The sequence below is a fragment of the Neomonachus schauinslandi genome, chromosome 8, assembly GCF_002201575.2.
Source record: "Neomonachus schauinslandi chromosome 8, ASM220157v2, whole genome shotgun sequence".
Lineage (NCBI taxonomy): Eukaryota > Metazoa > Chordata > Mammalia > Carnivora > Phocidae > Neomonachus > Neomonachus schauinslandi.
This window is the reverse complement of record NC_058410.1, coordinates 116077923-116096896: the sequence shown is the minus strand read 5'-3', so window position 1 is coordinate 116096896 and position 18974 is coordinate 116077923. Positions and strand designations below refer to the sequence as shown.

General features: G+C 44.3%; 1 protein-coding gene across 3 annotated transcripts; it reads right to left on the bottom strand.

Annotated features, from left to right (window-relative positions):
* Positions 1-670: 670 nt before the first annotated feature.
* On the bottom strand, positions 671-18915 carry VPS52 (VPS52 subunit of GARP complex). 3 transcript variants are annotated; one of them, XM_021684547.1, is made up of 21 exons: positions 18842-18879; positions 18561-18697; positions 17623-17707; positions 17422-17474; positions 17164-17239; positions 16906-16973; positions 16428-16603; positions 15876-16026; positions 15479-15579; positions 15234-15366; positions 15033-15090; positions 14547-14680; positions 13922-14077; positions 13346-13464; positions 12827-12950; positions 12450-12545; positions 12240-12347; positions 11951-12016; positions 1874-1985; positions 1550-1668; positions 671-1348 (listed from the first exon to the last, which is right to left on the bottom strand). In XM_021684547.1, the coding sequence occupies exons 2-21, from the start codon at positions 18648-18650 to the stop codon at positions 1202-1204; spliced, it is 2172 nt and encodes a 723-aa protein (XP_021540222.1). In that variant the 5' UTR covers positions 18651-18697; positions 18842-18879; the 3' UTR covers positions 671-1201. The 3 variants fall into 3 exon arrangements, with proteins under 3 accessions (XP_021540222.1, XP_021540223.1, XP_044773599.1); XM_021684548.1 differs by having other exon boundaries at positions 18561-18915; XM_044917664.1 differs by lacking the exons at positions 17422-17474; positions 18561-18697; positions 18842-18879 and having other exon boundaries at positions 17623-17664.
* Positions 18916-18974: the final 59 nt, after the last annotated feature.

The window sequence follows — 18974 nt, the reverse complement described above, 5'->3', positions numbered from 1 at the left end:
ATGCTCAGGCCATAGGGGAGAAGGAAACATCCCCAAATTATCATTTTCTCCGGACTGCCTGCGCCTTTCCCCTAAAGACTTAAAGGCGCCTCCGTGTCTCTCCGGTCTAGAGTCTGAGTTCAAATGAGGTGTACAGGTGCAGCAGGAAGGCTCCAAGTCAAAACACAGAAATGGGTGAAATAGGCATTCTGGAAACCTGTCCTACCGCTGCCCCTGTCCTACCCCTACAAGGGCTGTGCCAGCCACAACCAGAGGAGCTGAGAGCTGATGTTGTAGGAGAGGAGACAGTCCCAGGGTCAGCTCGGTGGGGAAGGATGCAAGGAAAGCCCGTGTTGGGGAACCAAGGTAGCCTGTGGGACAGTGCCTGAGGCTGCACAGCCATGTTCCCAGCCCTTGAGGCATTTGCCATTTATTTTTTGAGGCATTTGCCATTTTAACCAGAGGCCACCTTCCTCCATCAAGTTGGTTACTTATGAACTAGTCCCCTCCGTGAAACCAATGCAGCCATTTCTTTGGCCTGAAGCAGCTAGAGGTTAAAGGTTACTATCTGTACCCCTTCTTTTTGGACACCCACCAGAAGGGAGGTAAGCCCAGGAGGGAGCCACAGCCAAAAGGTGACCCTGGAGCAGAAATGGGGGCCACCTGAAAGTCCCGGGAGGAAGGAGATGGGAAAAGAGTGTTATGTCATATTAAATATTTATTGTTTTCTGCAGACTGGGCTTGGAGTAACTCTCAAACCAGGAGGGGACTGGTTAGTGTTCAAGTTTCTGAGATCTTAGGTCAAAAAGCTACAGAAAAGAAATCACTGAGTGGAGGAAAAAAAATGACTTGCCTTGCCACCAATTCCACGAGTTGAGGCTTTGCGCCTCAGGACATGATGACAAGAGTTGAGTAAACCAGATATTGAGACAGTGAAGGTTTTACTGGGGGAAGAGAACTTGGGTGAGGGGTGGTGAAATTGGGAAAATGATAAAGGCTGTTTTGGAAGCCCAGGAGGAAGTGGTCCCAGGTTTCAGTACACCTGAAAACAAGGGGATCCAGCTTATCCTGATGAGGCAGGGTCTGGAGAATGAAGGCAGGGTGAGGCATGTCAAGGACCTGGGAGACAGGTGGAAAACCGGTAAGGAAACCCCAGGTGAAGAGTCTGGGACGGGGTACAGAAGTCCATAGAGAAGGCCGGTGGATCCCAGGGTCCAGCACATCAGAAGTTAGGCTTGTGTTTCTTGAGCTCCACCATTAGATGATGAATGTTGATGAGCTCAGCCCGGGCAGGGAGAGCTCGGAGCTGGGGCTGAGAGAGCACCCGGTGGAAGCGATGATAGAGCTGGATCAGCTGGGTCAAAGCTCCCTGGTCAGAGAAAGTCAGGGAAGGATCAGGCTGTGGGGTGGTGGTGCTAAAGATGATGTTAGCAATCAGGCTAGGGCTCATCCAGAACTTTGGGCATGCTGGATATTGAAGATCAAGGGTCACCTGGACGATGCTGAGCCCAGGGAAAACCACTAGTGATGGGAGTTGGGAGGGGAGTGAGGCCCGGGAGCTACAAGTCACCTGGATGATACTGGTTCCATTTCTGAAGTTGGTGAAACTCCGCATTACATCCTGACTCAGAGACTCCACTGATGATTTCCAGGAACTACCAAAGCCACGGATCAGCTGAGTAACCCGGGCTGATGGCAGGAGGAAGGAGGGAGGGTGTCAGAGGAGGACTTGGCTAGGTGATCTTTGACCCCTAAATCCTCCACAAGGCACAGCCCTCCTCAGCATCCAACCCCATTTTTCTGCTCTACCCCTCCCCGTGGAATCTGCATCCTCTCATTTTTCTTTTCCACTCCCCTTACCACTGACCCCACCACTACCACACCATCTTCATACCTTCTTCCCCTCGAAGTCGCTCAGCCTGTCCACGCTCAATCAAAGCCTCAGCTTCCTTCACAAATGCCACCAGACCCCCAAAAGGGGGAGACAATAACTCTTCAATGAATTCCTGTAGAAATAAACACACACACATACACAGAGTCAAGTGTCCTGGTGTCAACAGATTTCCCCACTTCCGGCATCATGACTGACCAGGTCCTCAGAATACTCCCAGAGCAAATTATATACTTGAAGACACCACTGGTCTCACAAGAGGTGGGGGAAATCTCCAAGGAGTCCCCCCTCTTCAAAAACAAAAACCAAAAAACTAAACTTGAGCTGGGAGCAGAGCAACGAGAAATTGGGATCAGGGCCGGAACCAGAGGGGTGGGCAGCTGGGAGAGGCAGGGCTGCCAGAAGGCAAATGGCCATGGCAACCCTGCTCTCTGGAAACCGAGCCTGACGCCAGATACAAGTGGAGACGCGGAGCCTAGGTCTCTCGCGAGAGCCTCAAAGGGGTGCTGATGTAGATGGAGGTGGATTGCATCTTTCAGCCACTGCAAAAGCAGAGGCAAATCCTCTTGACAGATAAATATCCTCAACCCCATTTTAGGCCCATATGGGGCCTAAGATCGAGCAATGACCTCAAAGATCGTCAGACACGTAAGAAAGGAAACTACTATGAGAGGCAGGAGACAATAAGCAATGGACTCAGACCTCCAAAGACTGCCAACATCAAAACTGTCAGATATATAGCGGTTGTGCGTTCTGTACGAAACGTTCAAAGAATTAAAAATATAGACACAAAGATGACGACTCAAGATTAGGAATGGACAGACTTGAAACAAAATGAAATTTTTAAGAAATGACTTAAAAATTTTAAACATTTTTAACTTTAAAAAGTCAACAGGTTAAACAGCAGATTAGAAATACCCAAAGAATGGTAACAGCTAATTGAAATTTATAATTGAAGAAATAACTTAGAATGAAGCACAGAGAGATAAGGAGATGGAAAATTTTTAGACACTGAGAGGTACAGAAATCTAATTCATGGATGTAGGCAGTGAGCACCGATGGCTACTGACAGAAAAGGAACCAAAAAGACATTATGTGTCCTGATGGAAGTACACACTATTAGCTCTCAATTATCCTGGAAAAAAAAAAAAAAACCAACTGCAATCTGATCAAACCTTTTCATCTAACTACACACTTATGGGGAAAAGAAACAGTTTAGCCACACCATGGAATGTGATCCGCAAAATCCAGACTGTATGTTATTCTACATGACAAATGACTCAGTGACTGTTTCTTCCACAGAAAGAATACTGAGGAGGGGAGCAAAGATGGAAGGGCACTCTATAGATTATAAAGAGACATATGTATGGACCATACATGGGTGCTGATTTGAACCATAAAAACCATTTATGAGAGGGGTGCCTGGGTGGCTCAGTTGGTTAGGCGACTGCCTTCACCTCAGGTCATGATCCTGGGGTCCTGGGATTGAGCCCCACGTCCGGCTCCCTGCTCAGCGGAGAGCCTGCTTCTCCCTCTCCCTCTGCCTGCCACTCTGCCTACTTGTGCTCTCTGTCAAATAAATAAAATTTATTTAAAAAAAAATTTTTTTTTAATTTAAAATTTAAAAAAAAAATTTAAAAAAATTTATGAGATAACTGGAAAAATCTGAATACTAGCTCTTTTAAGTGAGATCATTTTTTTAAAGTGTAATATGTTGTGGTTTTTAAAACACATCCTGATACAGGTGAAGTGATGATGTATAAGATTTAATTCCAATTAACTGGGGGTGGGGCGCCTGGGTGGCTCAGTTGGTTGGGTGTCTGCCTTTGGCTCGGGTCATGATCCTAGGGTCCTGGGATCGAGGCCCACGTCGGACTCCCTGCTCAGCAGGGAGCCTGCTTCTCCCTCTCCCTCTGCCCCTCCCCTTGCTTGTGCTCTCTTTTTCTCTCTGTCAAATGAATAAGTAAAATCTTTAAAAAAAATAACTGGGGGGCAGGCACGGAAGGATAAGCAATGAGTGCTGACAGAGATGAAATAAAACTACCCACAAGTAGTTACTGACTGAAGAAGATCTGTGATGGTACCTGGGGGTGCCACCCCTGGGGGATGGCACCTGGGGGGTCCACTATGCCATTCTCTATATTAGCATGTGCATTCAAAATTTCCCACAATAGGGGCGCCTGGGTGGCTCAGTTGTTAAGCCTCTGCCTTTGGCTCAGGTCATGATCCCAGGGTCCTAGGATGAAGCCCTGCATTGAGCTCCCTGCTCGGCAGGAAGCCTGCTTCTCCCTCTCCCACTCCCCCTGCTTGTGTTCCCTCTCTCACTGTGTCTCTCTCTGTCAAATAAATAAATAAAATCTTTAAAAAAAAATAAAAATTTTCCCACAATAAAAAGTTAAAATTGGGGTGCCTGGCTGAGTCGGTAGAGCATGTGACCCTTGATCTTGGGGTTGTGAGTTCAAGCCCCACATTGGGCTCAGTGGGTTAGGTGTCCAGCTCTTGATTTCGGCTCAGGTCACCATCTCAGGGTCATGGGATAGAGCCCTGTGTGGGGCTCAGGGCGGAGCCTGCTTGGGATTTTCTCTCCCTCTGCTCCTCCCCCACCCCGCACTTTCTCTTTCTCTCTAAAAATTAAAAAAAAAAAAAGTTTTCCACTCTTCCCACAAACCATCCATTTACATCCACTGAAGGACATCAGGTAATTAATATGAGACTGGGGAGACATTCCCAAGAATGGATCTTTCTATAATTGAGGGATCTTCATTTGTAATATCACTTTGAACAGAGATTAAATAACCAAATTCAACTTATTCCAGTTGCCCAAATGCAATAACCCACTCTTAACAATGTAACAGTGGGGGGCACAGGGAGTGTACTGCAAAGGGAAGTTCAGCTAAGAGCAATGAACTGTCCTGTCTACCACAGTAGCCATGACTCACATGTAGCTATCAATCACCTGAAACGGGGTTAGTTGTAACTGAAATATGCCGTAAGCATAAAATATATGCCAGACTTCTAAGACTTCATATCGGAAAAAATTTAAATAATTACCAACTTCTTATTGGTTATATGTTGAAGTAATGATATTTTGAATACAGCAGCTTAAACAAAATATAGTAAGTTCATTCCATCTATTTCTTTTTACTGTTTGAAAGGTAGCTACTAGAAAATTTGAAATTACAAGTGGCTCCTATTTGTAGCACATACTGTACTTCTATTGGACAGCAGTGGTCTAGACTTGGAAGCTTTCTTTATGCTATCAACTAAAAGAGAATGTTTTGGGAAAAAAAATTAAAAAAGAATATTCTGATAGCTGAGGAGCTGACCAGAGGGAAACAGTGCACTGGGCTTTGGCCAGCAATCTTTCCCACACACAGTATCAAGAAGCAGCCCAGCAAAAAGGACTGAGAGCACTGATGGCAGGTGGCTCTCTGGCCAATCTCACAGCACCTCAGCTGCTCTCAGCAGAGCCCTCTGGTTTAAGGGAATTGCAGTTCTGAAGGCAGAGCTGACATTTCCTCTGGTCACCTAACTGCAGGCGAGGACAAGTTTTCTTTCTGGTCTTCTTACATGTTTATTTTACTAAGAGAGAAGAATGGGAAAGTTTAACCTAAAACTAACCCAACCCCAGAAAGAAAGAAGAAAGAATGGAGAAAAAACAACGTTGAAAAAATACAGCTGTGAGGGGCACCTGGGTGGCTCAGTAGGTTAAGCGTCTGCCTTCGGCTCAGGTCATGATCTCAGGGTCCTGGGATCGAGCCCTGCTCGGCGGGGAGTCTGCTTCTCCCTCTCCCTCTGCCCCTCTCCCTGCTTGTGTTCTCTTGCTCTATCTCTCAAATTAATAAATAAAATCTTAGAAAAAAAAATAAGGCTGTCAATTTTCCCAAATTAATGAAAAAGATAAATTCAAAGACCCAGGAAACACAAGATACCAAACAAGATAAATAAAGAGAAATCCACATCTAAATATACTGTGGTAAAACTTCATTATACCAAAGAAAAGAGGATCTTTTAAGAGCAGTCAGAAGGAACAGACTGCCGTTTCTAAATGTTGAGAGAAAGTAATTTAGAATGTGACAGTAAGCCAGCAAAACTATCTTTTTCTAACAAAGATAAAATAAAGGCATTTATATAAAAACAAAAATGAAGTTTACTACCAACAAACTTTCACTGAAATATTTCTGTAAGATTACTTCAGGAAGAAGAAAAATGACCCCAAAAAGATAATTTGAATTTTAAAAAGGAATAGTGAACTGGGAAACATGCATGGAAATCCAGATAAAAGTTGTCACTATAAAATGGCAACAATTAAAAGTAGAACAGAGGGGCGTCTGGGTGGCTCAGTTGGTTAAGTGTCTGCCTTAGGCTCAGGTCATGATCCCAGGTTCCTGGGTTCAAGCCCTGTGTAGGGCTCCCTGCTCAGAGGGGAGTCTGCTTCTCCTGTTCCCTATACCCTCCGCTCCCCAGTCCCACTGGTGCTTCCTCTGTTTTTCAAATAAATAAATAAAATCTTAAAAAAAAAAGTAGAACAGAAATAAAATACTGGTCACTAATAGCATGGAAGGCAGAAGAGGGAGGAACGACTGGAGCATTAAAGTATTTTCAATGTTTTAAAGTCTACATGTTTGGGAGAGCAGTTAAATATTAAGTTTAAATGTCAAGCTAAATATGCAAAGAAGTATTTAAAGGACAAATGCTAAAAGAATGGAATATGAAATCCAAACAGTCAGAAAAAAACACAGTGTGGAGTCTGTTTGAGATTCTCTCTCCTCCCTCTGCCCATCCTGCTTGTGAGTTCTCATGCTCTCTCTCTCTCAAATTAAATAAATAAATCTTAAAAAAAAAAAAAGAAAACTAAAAATGGTAGAAAAAAGTCCAAATGTAACATTAATCATCATAAAAATAAACAGATTAAATCACAAGTTAAAAGGCAGATAACCCAATTTTTTAAAAGTTCCAGCTATTGGGCGCCTGGGTGGCTCAGTTGGTTAAGCGACTGCCTTCGGCTCGGGTCATGATCCTGGAGTCCCGGGATCGAGTCCCGCGTCGGGCTCCCTGCTCAGCGGGGAGTCTGCTTCTCCCTCTGACCCTCCCCCTCCCATGCTCTCTGTCTCCCATTCTCTCTCTCAGATAAATAAATAAAAAATCTTTAAAAAAAAAAAAAGTTCCAGCTATATGCAATTTATAAAAGACTTAAAATGTAAAAACATAAAAAGGCTGAAAGTAGAAGAATGGAGATAAGTTAACAGGCAAATATTAATCAAACTAAAGCCGACAGAGCTATGTTAGTATCAGACATAACAGGCTTTAAGACAAAATTATTAGAGCTAAAGTGGGTCATTTTATCGTGACAAATACTTCAAGTCACCAATAAGATCTAACAATTCTAACCTTTTAGGAATTTAGATAAAATAAGCTGAAACTATATAAAGCAAAAGTTGATAAACTGCAGTGAAAAAGTGACAAATCTATAAATTTCAAACATATCTCCCAACTATTGATAAGTCAAGCCCACACAAAAATAATCAGTAAAGATGTAGATAATGTGAACAATACAATTAAAAGGCTTGGATCTCCACACTTAGCAATTAAAGAATACATGTTCTTCTCAAACACACATGGAACATTTACAAAAGTTGATCATGTAACTAGGCCACAAGTGAATCTAAACAAACTTCCAAAAATCAGCACCAAAAACCACGTTCTCCATCCACAATGCAATTAAATTAGACGTTAATAACAAAAAGATAAATAAGAAAACTACTTCTGGAAATTTTAAACACTCCTCCAAAAAAAACCTCATGGAGTGAAGAAGAAATAAATAACTGAAATATACAAATTCTTAGAACGGAATTATTTTATTTTTATTATTATTTTAGAACTGAATTATTTTTAAAATGCTACATATTCAAACCTGCAAAATTCAATAAAAGCAGTAATCTGAGGGAATTCCATTGTTTTAAATCTTCAAGGATGCTTTTGCTGGCAAGTTTTACGAAACCTTTCAGGGAAGAGATCATTTTAATCTTAACTCTTTCAGAATAGAAACAAAAATGGTACACTTCCTTTCCCCCTCCTTCTACAAATCCAGTATGACTTTGGTACCAAAACCATACAAGAATACTACAAGAAAAGAAAATCAATGGCCAATATCACCTATGCACAAAGGAGCAAAAATTCTAAATGAATTACCAAATCCAGAATTGTTTAACATTCTAAAATCTACAAATGTCATAAACCATAAAATTGGTAAAGAACAAAAGCCATATAATTACCTCAACCATTGCAGAAAAAACACACATTCTTAATAAAAAATTCAATGATTTTAATAAATAATAACTCTTGGCATACTAGGAATTGAATACCAACTGTTGGTGAGGATGTGGAGAAAAAGGGACCCTCTTGCACTGTTGGTGGGAATGCAAGCTGGTGCAGCCGCTGTGGAAAATAGTATGGAGGTTCCTCAAAAAATTAAAAATAGAATCACCATATGATTCAGTAATTCTACTACTGGGTATTTACCCAAAGAAGACAAAAACACTAATTTGAAAAGACATATGCACCCCCATGTTTATTACAGCCTTATTTACCATAGCCAAGATACGGAAACAACCAAAGTGTCCATCGATAGATGAACAAAGATGTGGTATGTACATACAATGGAATATTAGCCACAAAAATAAATGAAATCTTGACAGTTGCAATGACATGATGAATCTAGAAGGTATAATGCTAAGTGAAATAAGTCAGCCAGAGAAAGACAAGTACCATATGATTTCACTCATATGTAGGATCTAAGAAAGAAAACGAAGTAAAACAAGAGACAAACCAAAAATCAGAATCTTAAATACAGAGAACAAACTGGTGGTTGCCAGAGTGGGCAGGTGGGGGATGGATGAAATAGATAAAGGGGATTATGAGTACACTTATCTTGAGCACTGAGAAATGTTCACATTTGTTGAATCATCATATTGTACACCTGAAACTAATATAACACTGCACGTTAAATTATACTGGAATTTAAAAAAATGAATTACTGATATGTAATGAAAAATAGTAATAATAATAACTTGGCATACTAGGGATTGAAAGGAATTTTCTTAACCTGTGAAAGGGTATCTATAAAAAGCCTATAAAACAAGACTATAAAAAATTTTCTTAACCTGAGAAAGGGTATCTATAAAACAGCAATATTACTCTTACTGGGGAAATGATGAAAGCATTCCTTTTAAAATCAGGAAAAGATAAAGGTTCTCACTATCATCACTTCTACTCAATTATTCAACTTTGTGCTGGAGGTACCAGCCAGTACAGTAAGAAAAAGACATAAGAAATTAAAGACTTAAGGATTAGAAAGTTAGAACTAAAATTGTCATGTCTATATAGAAACACACACACACACACACAATCTCCAGAAATGTTATTAGAATTTTAAGTTAAAGGGTGCCTGGGTGGCTCAGTTGGTTAAGCGACTGCCTTCGGCTCAGGTCATGATCCCGGAGTCCTGGGACCGGTCCCACATCCGGCTCTCGGCTCAGCAGGGAGCCTGCTTCTCCCTCTGACCCTATCCCCTCTCATGCTGTTTCTCTCTCTCTCTCTCTCTCTCAAATAAATAAATAAATAAAATCTTTAAAAAAAAAAAAAGAATTGTAAGTTAAGGAGGTGGCTGGCTATATGGTTGATATACAAAAACCAATAGCATTTCTATTGGCAGTTCAAACAACAAGAAAATTTCTTTCTTAAATGATAATATTTAAGTATCAACAGTTTATTTAAAGGACAAATTCCAAAAGAATAGATCAGAAAGCCTGAACAATCAGAAAGAAAAAACGCGGTAATTATTCCTAGTAATTCCTAGTACTCCTAGTAATTATTCCTAAATAAATGTGGATTTATTCATAATAGGAATAACTACAGTAACAACTCCTAGCACACTAGGGGCTGAGAAGAATTTTCTTGACCAGATAAAAGGCATCAACGAAAACACTCACAGCAGCATTACTCCTAATGGGGAAATGATGAAAGCATTCCCTTTAAAGTCAGGAACGGGATAGGGGTTCTCAATATTACCCTTCGACTCAACTGCTCAACATTGTCAAAGAGATCCTAGCCAGAACAGTAGGAGATCAAAGATGTAAGAAATTAAAGGCAAAGGATTAGAGAGGATTTATTCACTCCTAGGGGGTGAAATCTGCATATTACACCTGCCTAAGAATAACTGACAAAAGATCTGCAATGTCTTTGTGCTGAAAATTACAAAAGGTTATCAAAAAACATTATAGAATATCTTAAAAAATGGGAAGCCCATGTTCATGGATGAGAAGTTTCAATATCACAAACTATCAATTTTTCCAAACTGATCCAAATTGATCAATGCAATTCCAATCAAAATCCTTAAAGTTTTTTCAATGTGAAAATTTACAAGCTGACAATAAAATTTATATGAAAAATCAAGAGGCCAATAATAAGAACCTCCTGAAAAAAGTAGAATTTGCATAATTACAAAGCATAATTAAAACTGCACTGCAGGTTAGACAAATTGATCAATGGAATAGAACAGAGGCAAGACATACATCTTTATAGTTTTCTACGTAATAGAGGCACACTGTAGATCAAATGGAGAAAGAAAGGGATTTTCTATAAATGGTTCTATGCCCATTACTATCTATATATAAAATATTAAATTAGATTCCTACCTCACATCATACACAAAACCAATTCCAGGTAAATTTAGAGCTTAAACATAAAAGAGCAAAACTCTATAACATTAAGAAGAAAATGTAGTATATTTTTCTGACCTTGGGATAATATGAGATTTCTTAAATGAGACAGAAAAATCAAGAAAAGATCAGTAAAGTCAATCATATTAAAATTAAGAATTTGTCCACCATAAAACAACATAAAAAAATAAAAATAAAAAATAAAGCACTGAAAGATATCTGCAACCTATCAAAAGATTGGTTTCATAAATATAAAAAAGCTCTTCTAAATCAAAAAGAAATACAAATAGCCCAATTTTAAAAAGGTCAAATGCTATGACAGATATTGTACAGGAAAAGAAAAATCTGTATGACTTTTGAACATTTGAAATGATGCTCAATCTCATTAGTTATCAGGAAAATGCAAATAAAGACCCCCAACAAAATACCTACCAGAATGATAAAGATAGTCTGATAATACCATGTGTTGGAGAAAATATTGCTCAGTGAGAATTCTTACACATTGCTGGTAAGGGAAAAACTGGTATACCACTTAGGAAAACAATCTGGCAGTGTCTCATAAAGTTGATTGCTGGCAAACCCTATAAGCAACAAGCCAATGCTGACTTCAAAGAGAAATTTTTATAAAACTTATCTCCATCTACATGCACTAAGAGACGTAATTGTTCACAAAACAATTCTCACAGTAGCAAAAAACTAGATAATCCAAATGTCCACTGGCAGAATATGTTATAGTCACACAACATAAAATTTTATAAAGTGAAAAAGAATAAGCTGCAGCCATATATAATAATATGACAATGTTGGAAAAATTATGCATGAAAAAAATCCTGTGACTGCTTTTATGTCACTCAAAAATAAAACTAAATGGGGGCGCCTGGCTGGCCCAGTGGGTAGAGTCTGCAACTCTTGATCTTGGGGTCGTGAGTTTGAGCCCGATGTTGGACATGGAGGTTACTTTAAAAAAGTAAATAAATAAATAATAAAAAAATCTTAGAAATAAATAAATAAAACTAAGTAATCATCGTTTTGCCATACTTAAAGGCGTATTTTTAAAAGCAAGAGCATGGTACACACAATATTAGGTCGAGAGATTTAAAAGAGTGACAGGCAAGGAAATGGGTGAGGAAGAATTCATTGTTTGATGCTGGTTATCGCCAAGGTATGTGGGGTGTTCAGGGGCACGCGTACCATTAAAAAAAACACAAAAGAAAATAAAGCAGACCAATAGTTCCAATTCTGTGTACCTGAAGCCCTCTAAGTGCCACTCCCTACACAGATACACACACACACACACACACACACAGAGAACTGAAAATAGCACACTAGACTGTCCCTCTCTTCTTCCCCACTCCCCTACCTGTGTCCGAGCATTGAGCAGCTGCTGGAAACTCTCAACCTCCTTGCTGTCATCTGCAGCCCGCTCCTAAGGGAAGACAAAGGGAAATCTCAAGTGTGGGGAGAAGCAGCCCTTCACTTCAGGATATCCTCTTCCTTCCACATTTACTGTACCTGGCCAGGCAATGGGCCAGACATCAAGAATAATACATGAACAAGACCAACATCATCCCTGTCCTCCCGGAGCTCACAGAGCAGTAGGGGCAGCCAGACTCTCTGGGTAGGGAGGAAGGGAGACATGGTGTCTGTACCATCAGCACACCCAGCATCATGTCATAGTTGTTGATCAGGAACACAAGCTGCTCCTTCCTTGAGGAGAACTCGGCTGCCACTCGGAGGACAAAATTCTCTACTTCCACCTGGAAAAGCCAGAAGGAAGAGGTCACACAAGGAGGCCCTCGTCACACTCCAGGCCACTGCCGCAGCCTAGCCGCCGGGAAGTCTCTCCTGCCCACCCTCACCTGTAGCTGTCCCAGCAGCTGCATTGTCCGTTCGTTGGGAATTGTCTGATTGATGCTGACAAGAGCAGACGAGAACTCTGCATATCGGCGTGTGATCTGGGGGAGAGAAAGTGGGAAGAAAATCACACCGGCCCCCTCGCCCAACCAACACAACCTCCCAAGTCCCTAGGAGCTAGCCAATCCACCTCTGTGACTCCCACCCCCAATCCCTCTACCCAACAGTGCCCGAGTCACCCTGCCCCTAGACTGCCCCCCACACACAGTGTGCCCAGTATCCAGCCAGGCCCACAACACAGCTGGGAACCTGGCCAACCCCCACAGTGAAGCTAAGAGCCCTGCCTTTCAGGAACCCCTCTGTTACCCTTGCCCTCTCTCACATAGTGGGGCCGAGTATCCAGCCCCCCAAGGCGCTGAGGGTCAGTGCTTCGGACACTCTGGACATTCATCTCCAGGATCAGCTCAAATCGTGGCCACAGCAAGGCAAGCACCTGCTCCCAGTACCTGCAGGCTTAATCAGAATCAGAGATCAGCTGGCAAGAAATGGGGGGGGTATCATGATAAACACTGGGTGACACATGGAATTGCTGAATCACTGTATCATACACCTGAAACTAATAGAACACTGTATGTTAACTAACTGGAATTAAAATAAAAACTTAAAAGGCCAAAAAGAAATGTGAGGGGACGGTGGTCAGGTTTCTGTGGGGGAACCCAATTAACAGCTGAGGGCTGGGGGAGGCAGGACTGGTATGAAAGGTGAGTCAGAAAGCAGTACTGTCCCCAGGCAGATGAACAGGAGTAAGAGTCAGGGTGTCAGGTCAGTAGCAGCCCAAGGGTCAGGGCAGGGTCATGTAAGACCAAGGGTTCAAGGGCATCAAGGACCAGAGCTCAGTGACCTGTCCAGGGCAGGAACATCCCTCTTCGCTGCAATGTTGCGGAACCGGAGGACGATGTGGATACAGAGAAAAACAGCAATGGCATCGTAGCAGTCCGTGAGATAAGACTCCAGGTGTTTCTATGATTCAGGGACAGAGTATTGGAAAAGGATGTTTGTTACTCTGTCCCCACTGGCTATGGACAAATGCACGTGTTCCTCTGGGGATGCAGCACTGGGAGGGAAGGGAGTGAGTTCTCGGGAAATGCCCCCTCCTTCCCTGTCCACTGGCCACTCAGGTGGTCCTGCTGCCTTGCCCATCAGGATCTATGCTCACAAGCCCATCATAGTAGAAGTCAAGGCTGAGCACCATTTCGGGGGCCCTTAGTTTTCAGATGCTACTGCCTGGGTGTGGGTCAATAGTAGGGGTAGCCTCAGGGACCCCAAACTTTGAGGGTTTCATATACTCTGTACTAGGCTTAGACATTTTAGAATGAGGGGGTCCTGGTTTCGGTACCACCAGAGCTATGACCCCACTATGGTGCTGCAGAGGACTGAGGACAAAGGGATCCAAGAGCACAGGAGCTGGGGATCTTACCAGGGTCATGCCGAGTGTGCGACCCATGACAGCATGGAAGAGGTCGTGTGCAGCCGAGCCAGACACAACGAAGAATTCACAGATGAAAAGATATTCACGGCAGGAATTGTCTAGGAGGGCGTAGTGCTGGCTTCGGAAGAGGGCCTCGAATGGATACTAGGATGGGAGAGGTGAAAAAGAGAGACAGAAGGGATGGACCCCCAACACTGACTCCCACAGATATCGCTGGAAAGATCAACAAGCCTGGGTAATAAGAGCTCAGGAGCCCTTCCCATCTAACCCAAGTACAAGCTGTGAAGGAGCACCCTGAATGGGTACTGAAATGGGGAGGGGGATGAGGGGCACAAGAGAAGAACCCACCCCCACCTGCTGTTACTATGCCACCCACCTCCACAACCTGCCTCATGACATTCCCCTCAGCCAGTCTCGCCCTCTATCTGTCCTGAAGTCAATGGTCTCAACCCTCTTCCCATCATAGAACACTTGGGTGACCCAAGAAGGCCACTCCCAATTCTAAGGGGATTGATACAGGGGACTGCAGGGTGGGGAACTTTGCCTAGAGGTCTGGCCTCCCCCCACCCATGCTCGGCATCCCCTCATGACTGACTCTTGTTCCTTCTCCTACCCTCTGTTCTCCCCGCTGGGCGGTGTGGGGCACCAGGATGGGGGCCTCCAGTTCAGTGGGGGAAATGACAGAACCACGGGTCCCCAGGGTGAAGATGGTGTTCCTGCTGCGGAGGGAAGGCTTCGAGAAGAATCGTGAAGGGTCAGAGTCAGGGAAAACAGTAAGAACACAACTGTAACAAACACAGAGGCTCAGTACCTTCAGGAACTGCAGGCAGCCAGACACAGCCTACATGTCCCTCCTTCCCAGTACCAGGGCCCCACTCCCCCTGACACCTGGGAATGGACTTCAGAGAGCTTCTACCCTCCCTGACATCATATGCAAAACTATGTGTCAAAAAGGCATGTGACTTTTTCTGGGGAGGGGGGCCATAGCCTTTATCACATTCTCAAAGGTTTAGGCCCCAGAGAAAAAGGCAAAAAGCAGTGTCTTTGAGGCACCCTCACTGTCAAGGACTAGTAGGTGGGTTCCTCAGCTCTAGGATATCTTTCTTTGCTGTATCTTCTACACCCATTAGATCATCCTTCTCAGCAACTTCCTCGTACTAGGAAAAAAGAGAAGAGAGAACTGGTAACCATCTCTTCCCATGGTGTGATAAGAAAATTATTTTCCACTGTCCAGTCTTGACCAGGTGTGGTCCCTCTTCCCAGACCACGTGCCTAGGAATGCCTCTCTCTTTGGCCTCACCTGCACCTTCATGAGCCGCCCCAGGTAAGAGCGATAGTACGACAGGTAGATCTTGCTCAGTGTTTCCACATACTCATCCCTGATCTCCTTCGCTGTTGCTCGTTCATTGCCCAGCAGAAACTGATAGAAGAACCTGGGGGGTGCCGGGGACAAGTCAGTCTCCCTGCCTCCCCCAAGAAAGCAAACACTACACGGGCGGCTCGACAGCTCAGAGGCCATCCCGAGCGCTTCCTTTGGGCAGTGACCTGTACTTCAGCAGGGCCGTCTGGGGGATTTGATAGTTGGTCATTGGTTTTCTGAAGGAATAAATTTTCTGAAGAATGAACTCTCGGATCTTCGTCACCGCCTAGATGGGGGGGGGGACCAAATACAGAGCATTAAGCTGCAACCTTATGACTGTTTGGGAAACAGCAGGGGAAGTGCCACATGTTAAATATAGGAGGATGGAGGGTGGAGAATACCTCTTTGGTATTTCTGAAAATTTTCAGGGGAACCCAGAGACATGACGATGAGCTCTGCCAGGTAAAGGCAGGGTGAAGTTCTTTGGGACGGGCTACAGGGTGCACTGCCAGGGAAACCCAGGTTGAAGATGTCAGGGAGGCTGGTTCTAGTAATCTCTGGGGTATCATTCCCACCCCTCACCTTGACCCGGAGCCGGTCGAGTATGCCTCTGACATCAGCGCAGGCTGCTGTCCCTCTACCTTCCTGCTCTCGGACTGCAGCTGCCTTGGCGTCCAGCTCCTGCAACTGCTCCAGGAACCTGGGCTCTGTCACTGGCGCCTCCAGAATTGCCCTAGGTAGCAGGGACGGGTGGAAGGGGTTAGGAGGGAGACCTGGACATTGCTAGACCCCAAACCCCATCCCTTACATCCAGCCTGTTGCCTCTCCCTTCTTATGCTGAATCATGTAGTCAGGATATATGTACAAAGTTTTCTGTTCCTGAAACCTCCCCTCTGTCTCATGCCCATAAGCCTTGAACACCTCCCCCCCCCCCCCGCAATAAATGCCCAACCCTGGATAATTCCTAATCTTGGATGCCTAAAGCATACATCAAGGTTGAGTTGTCAACCCACCCATCAGTTTCTGGAAGGCACTTGATGACCTGAAGCCGGAAACCCATGTGGTAAGTAGGGGAGGTCACCCTAGGCCATCTACCTGCTATAGACATTGTAACTCTTCAAACTGGCAACTCACGTGATCAGAGCAGAGGGCACTATCAGACCATCGACAAGTTCCCCAAGTTTTCCCCGAACTGCCTGGCGGTTTCGAAGCCTAATGTTCATGGCTCCTGACTGTTCCTGCAGTGTCCGGATCTCAGAGCTGATAGAACTGAGGTCACTCTGAAAAGCTCCCAACATCTGCTCCATGCGCTGGGGGGAGGACAGAAGATGTTGCTGGAGCGCCACAGGGTTGGCAGGGGACAAATGTGCCACCTAAGTTTATTGGCGAAGTCTTCAATATCAGTCCCTGAGGGTAGCAGGTGATGAGGTAAGAGGTGCCCCAAAGGTCACTGGCAAGTAACATTAGTATGGCACTAACAACAAAAGAGGCTGCTGAGGTCATCCTGAAGTGAATCTAACTATCCCCACCTGAGGCTGATGACCTAAAGAATGACACCAGAGACCATGATCTGGCTCAGGGTTATTAGGGGTCACAGGTCATGGTTACTAACCTCAAGAACAGCATCACAGGCTGTGATCTGGTTGTGCAAAGATGCTATATTCTCACTCTCTTGGATATCTGACCCACAAAAAGTCAAGGGGCCTCACCATAAAGTTGGAGATTCTCAGACCTGCAGGACCACTCCAATTTTTCCCTGCGATGACAGAAACCTCAGAGAGAAGATGTCAGCCCCTGCTGGGCTGCCTGCACCATGTTCCACAAAACCCCTATTTTAATAACATCACCCTTTTTCTCTACTGGAGGATACAATCCCGGATGGATTTCTGCTCAATCTGCTGTAGCTCCAGCTCAACCTGCTTTGAATAGTGACGGAGATCCACACCCTGGGAGAACGTAAACACAACAGGTTAGGAGAAAGTCGCAGTGAAGAGACACTGGGACAGGATAACAAAGGACTAGAGGATAAGACACCAGGGTAATATTATAAAAGCGAGACTGTTTCCTTTTTTTCTTCTTTGAGGGGAGGGTAAGCAGAGGGGCAGATCAGTATAGCAGAAAGCCTCACCGTTTTAAGAGCTTCCTTTACTAACTCATCCTCCAGATTTGCCTGAATGTGAACTGGAAATAGAAGTTTATCATAAGGGTCCAGCTCCACAGCGCCCTCTCCCGCAAATGAACATCTGTACACCAATCCCTGCCTTATTACTCCAGCCCCCATGCCTCTCAAATCAGAAGCAGTCTGCATCCACCTCGTGCCATCGCTTACCATCCACTTCATCCAGGATGAATTCATCAGAGGAGATGTCCAATTCTCCAAGTTGTAATGGCTCCTGAAGACCAGGACCACCCCCCTGAAGAGGGACAAGTTAATGGGAAAGGACAAGGAAGAGAGAGGGAGAACAAATATAATGGGATAATCCACATACCTTCAGGGAGTGGGGGAAGGTGTGGACAGGCTGGGATTTTACTGGGAGCCATAGATACTGAGTTAAAAAATTCCAAGAGTTTCACACTGTACCCAATCTACTACTTGGGGCTTCTGGATAGGGAATATGACAAAGAGACTTGCAAGCCACCAAGAGAGTAGAGATGTCCCAATGAGAAAAATCAGGGGTTGCAGAGAACAGAGCAGAACTTACAGTTGAATGTAGGATACCCAGACTCCTGCTATCCTAGGAGTTCTATCACAATCCCTGTGGAGATCACCAGCCCTTCTAGAAATGTCAGCTAACAGTGTTTACCTGCGTGCCAGGTACCATCTTTCATACATCATTCATCTAATCATAACCAACGATCTATATGGTTAAGTCTTATTATTTCTTTCACCTTATAGGTGTGGAAAGTTGACACAGAAGTCGGTCAACTTGCCCAAAGACACACAGCATGCAAGAGGCAAAGCTGGAATTAGAACCCAGGCAATCTGACTATAAGCCATGTTCTTAACTTTTACACTACACTGCTTCTCTATATTCTGCCGCAAAATCTGGAAGTTAATCGAAATTCTGCCTCTGAAACCTGACTCTCGGCCATTCTGATTCCCGCTCAGACTCAGGCCCGATCCCAAGAAGGGATATGGAAAGCCACTCAGGTAGCATCACCGGTAGCAGCTGCGCCCCCACCCTTGTGCCTAAACTCAGCCCGGGCCTTTCTGCCGCGAGGACCACCGGACAAGACTCCGCAAGAGAAATAGCCCCGCATTCTCACCAGCGGGCCCTCCTCCTCCTCCATATCTGAGGCCCCGGCTCGCAACATCAGCTCTCGGGCAGCGGCCGCCATGGTCGCAGCAGCGGCCATTCCGCGCAGCCTCACTTCCGGCAGCTGTCCGTCGCTGTGAGTCCGCCCTGCGGTGGACCAACAAATCTTAGAGGGTCTTGCAGAGCGCGAAACCGTTCCCAGGTATTTGAATTAGGTTGTTGACTCCAGCCTTCCCCTTTCAGCCTAACCACTTCACCCAGCTGCAAATGGGAACTGGGCGTCTTACGCACAATCTCACCCTGGAACCTTTGTTGCTCTCACTCTCAAGAACTTTACGAACTGTAAAGAGACCGCACCGGAAGTTGTGGCTACCAATAGAGATTCTCAGAAGTCGAATTGGCTCTGGCACCAGCGGTTTTCGGA

Coding starts and splice junctions, on each gene's coding strand:
- VPS52 (XM_021684548.1), bottom strand. CDS start 18,650: ATGGCCGCTGCTGCGACCATGGCGGCCGCTGCCCGAGAGCTGATGTTG. Junction 17,708..18,560: donor AGGAGGAGGAGGGCCCGCTG/GTGAGAATGCGG, acceptor GTCCCTCTTCAG/GGGGGTGGTCCTGGTCTTCA. Junction 1,669..1,873: donor GCGACTTCGAGGGGAAGAAG/GTATGAAGATGG, acceptor TCCTGCCATCAG/CCCGGGTTACTCAGCTGATC.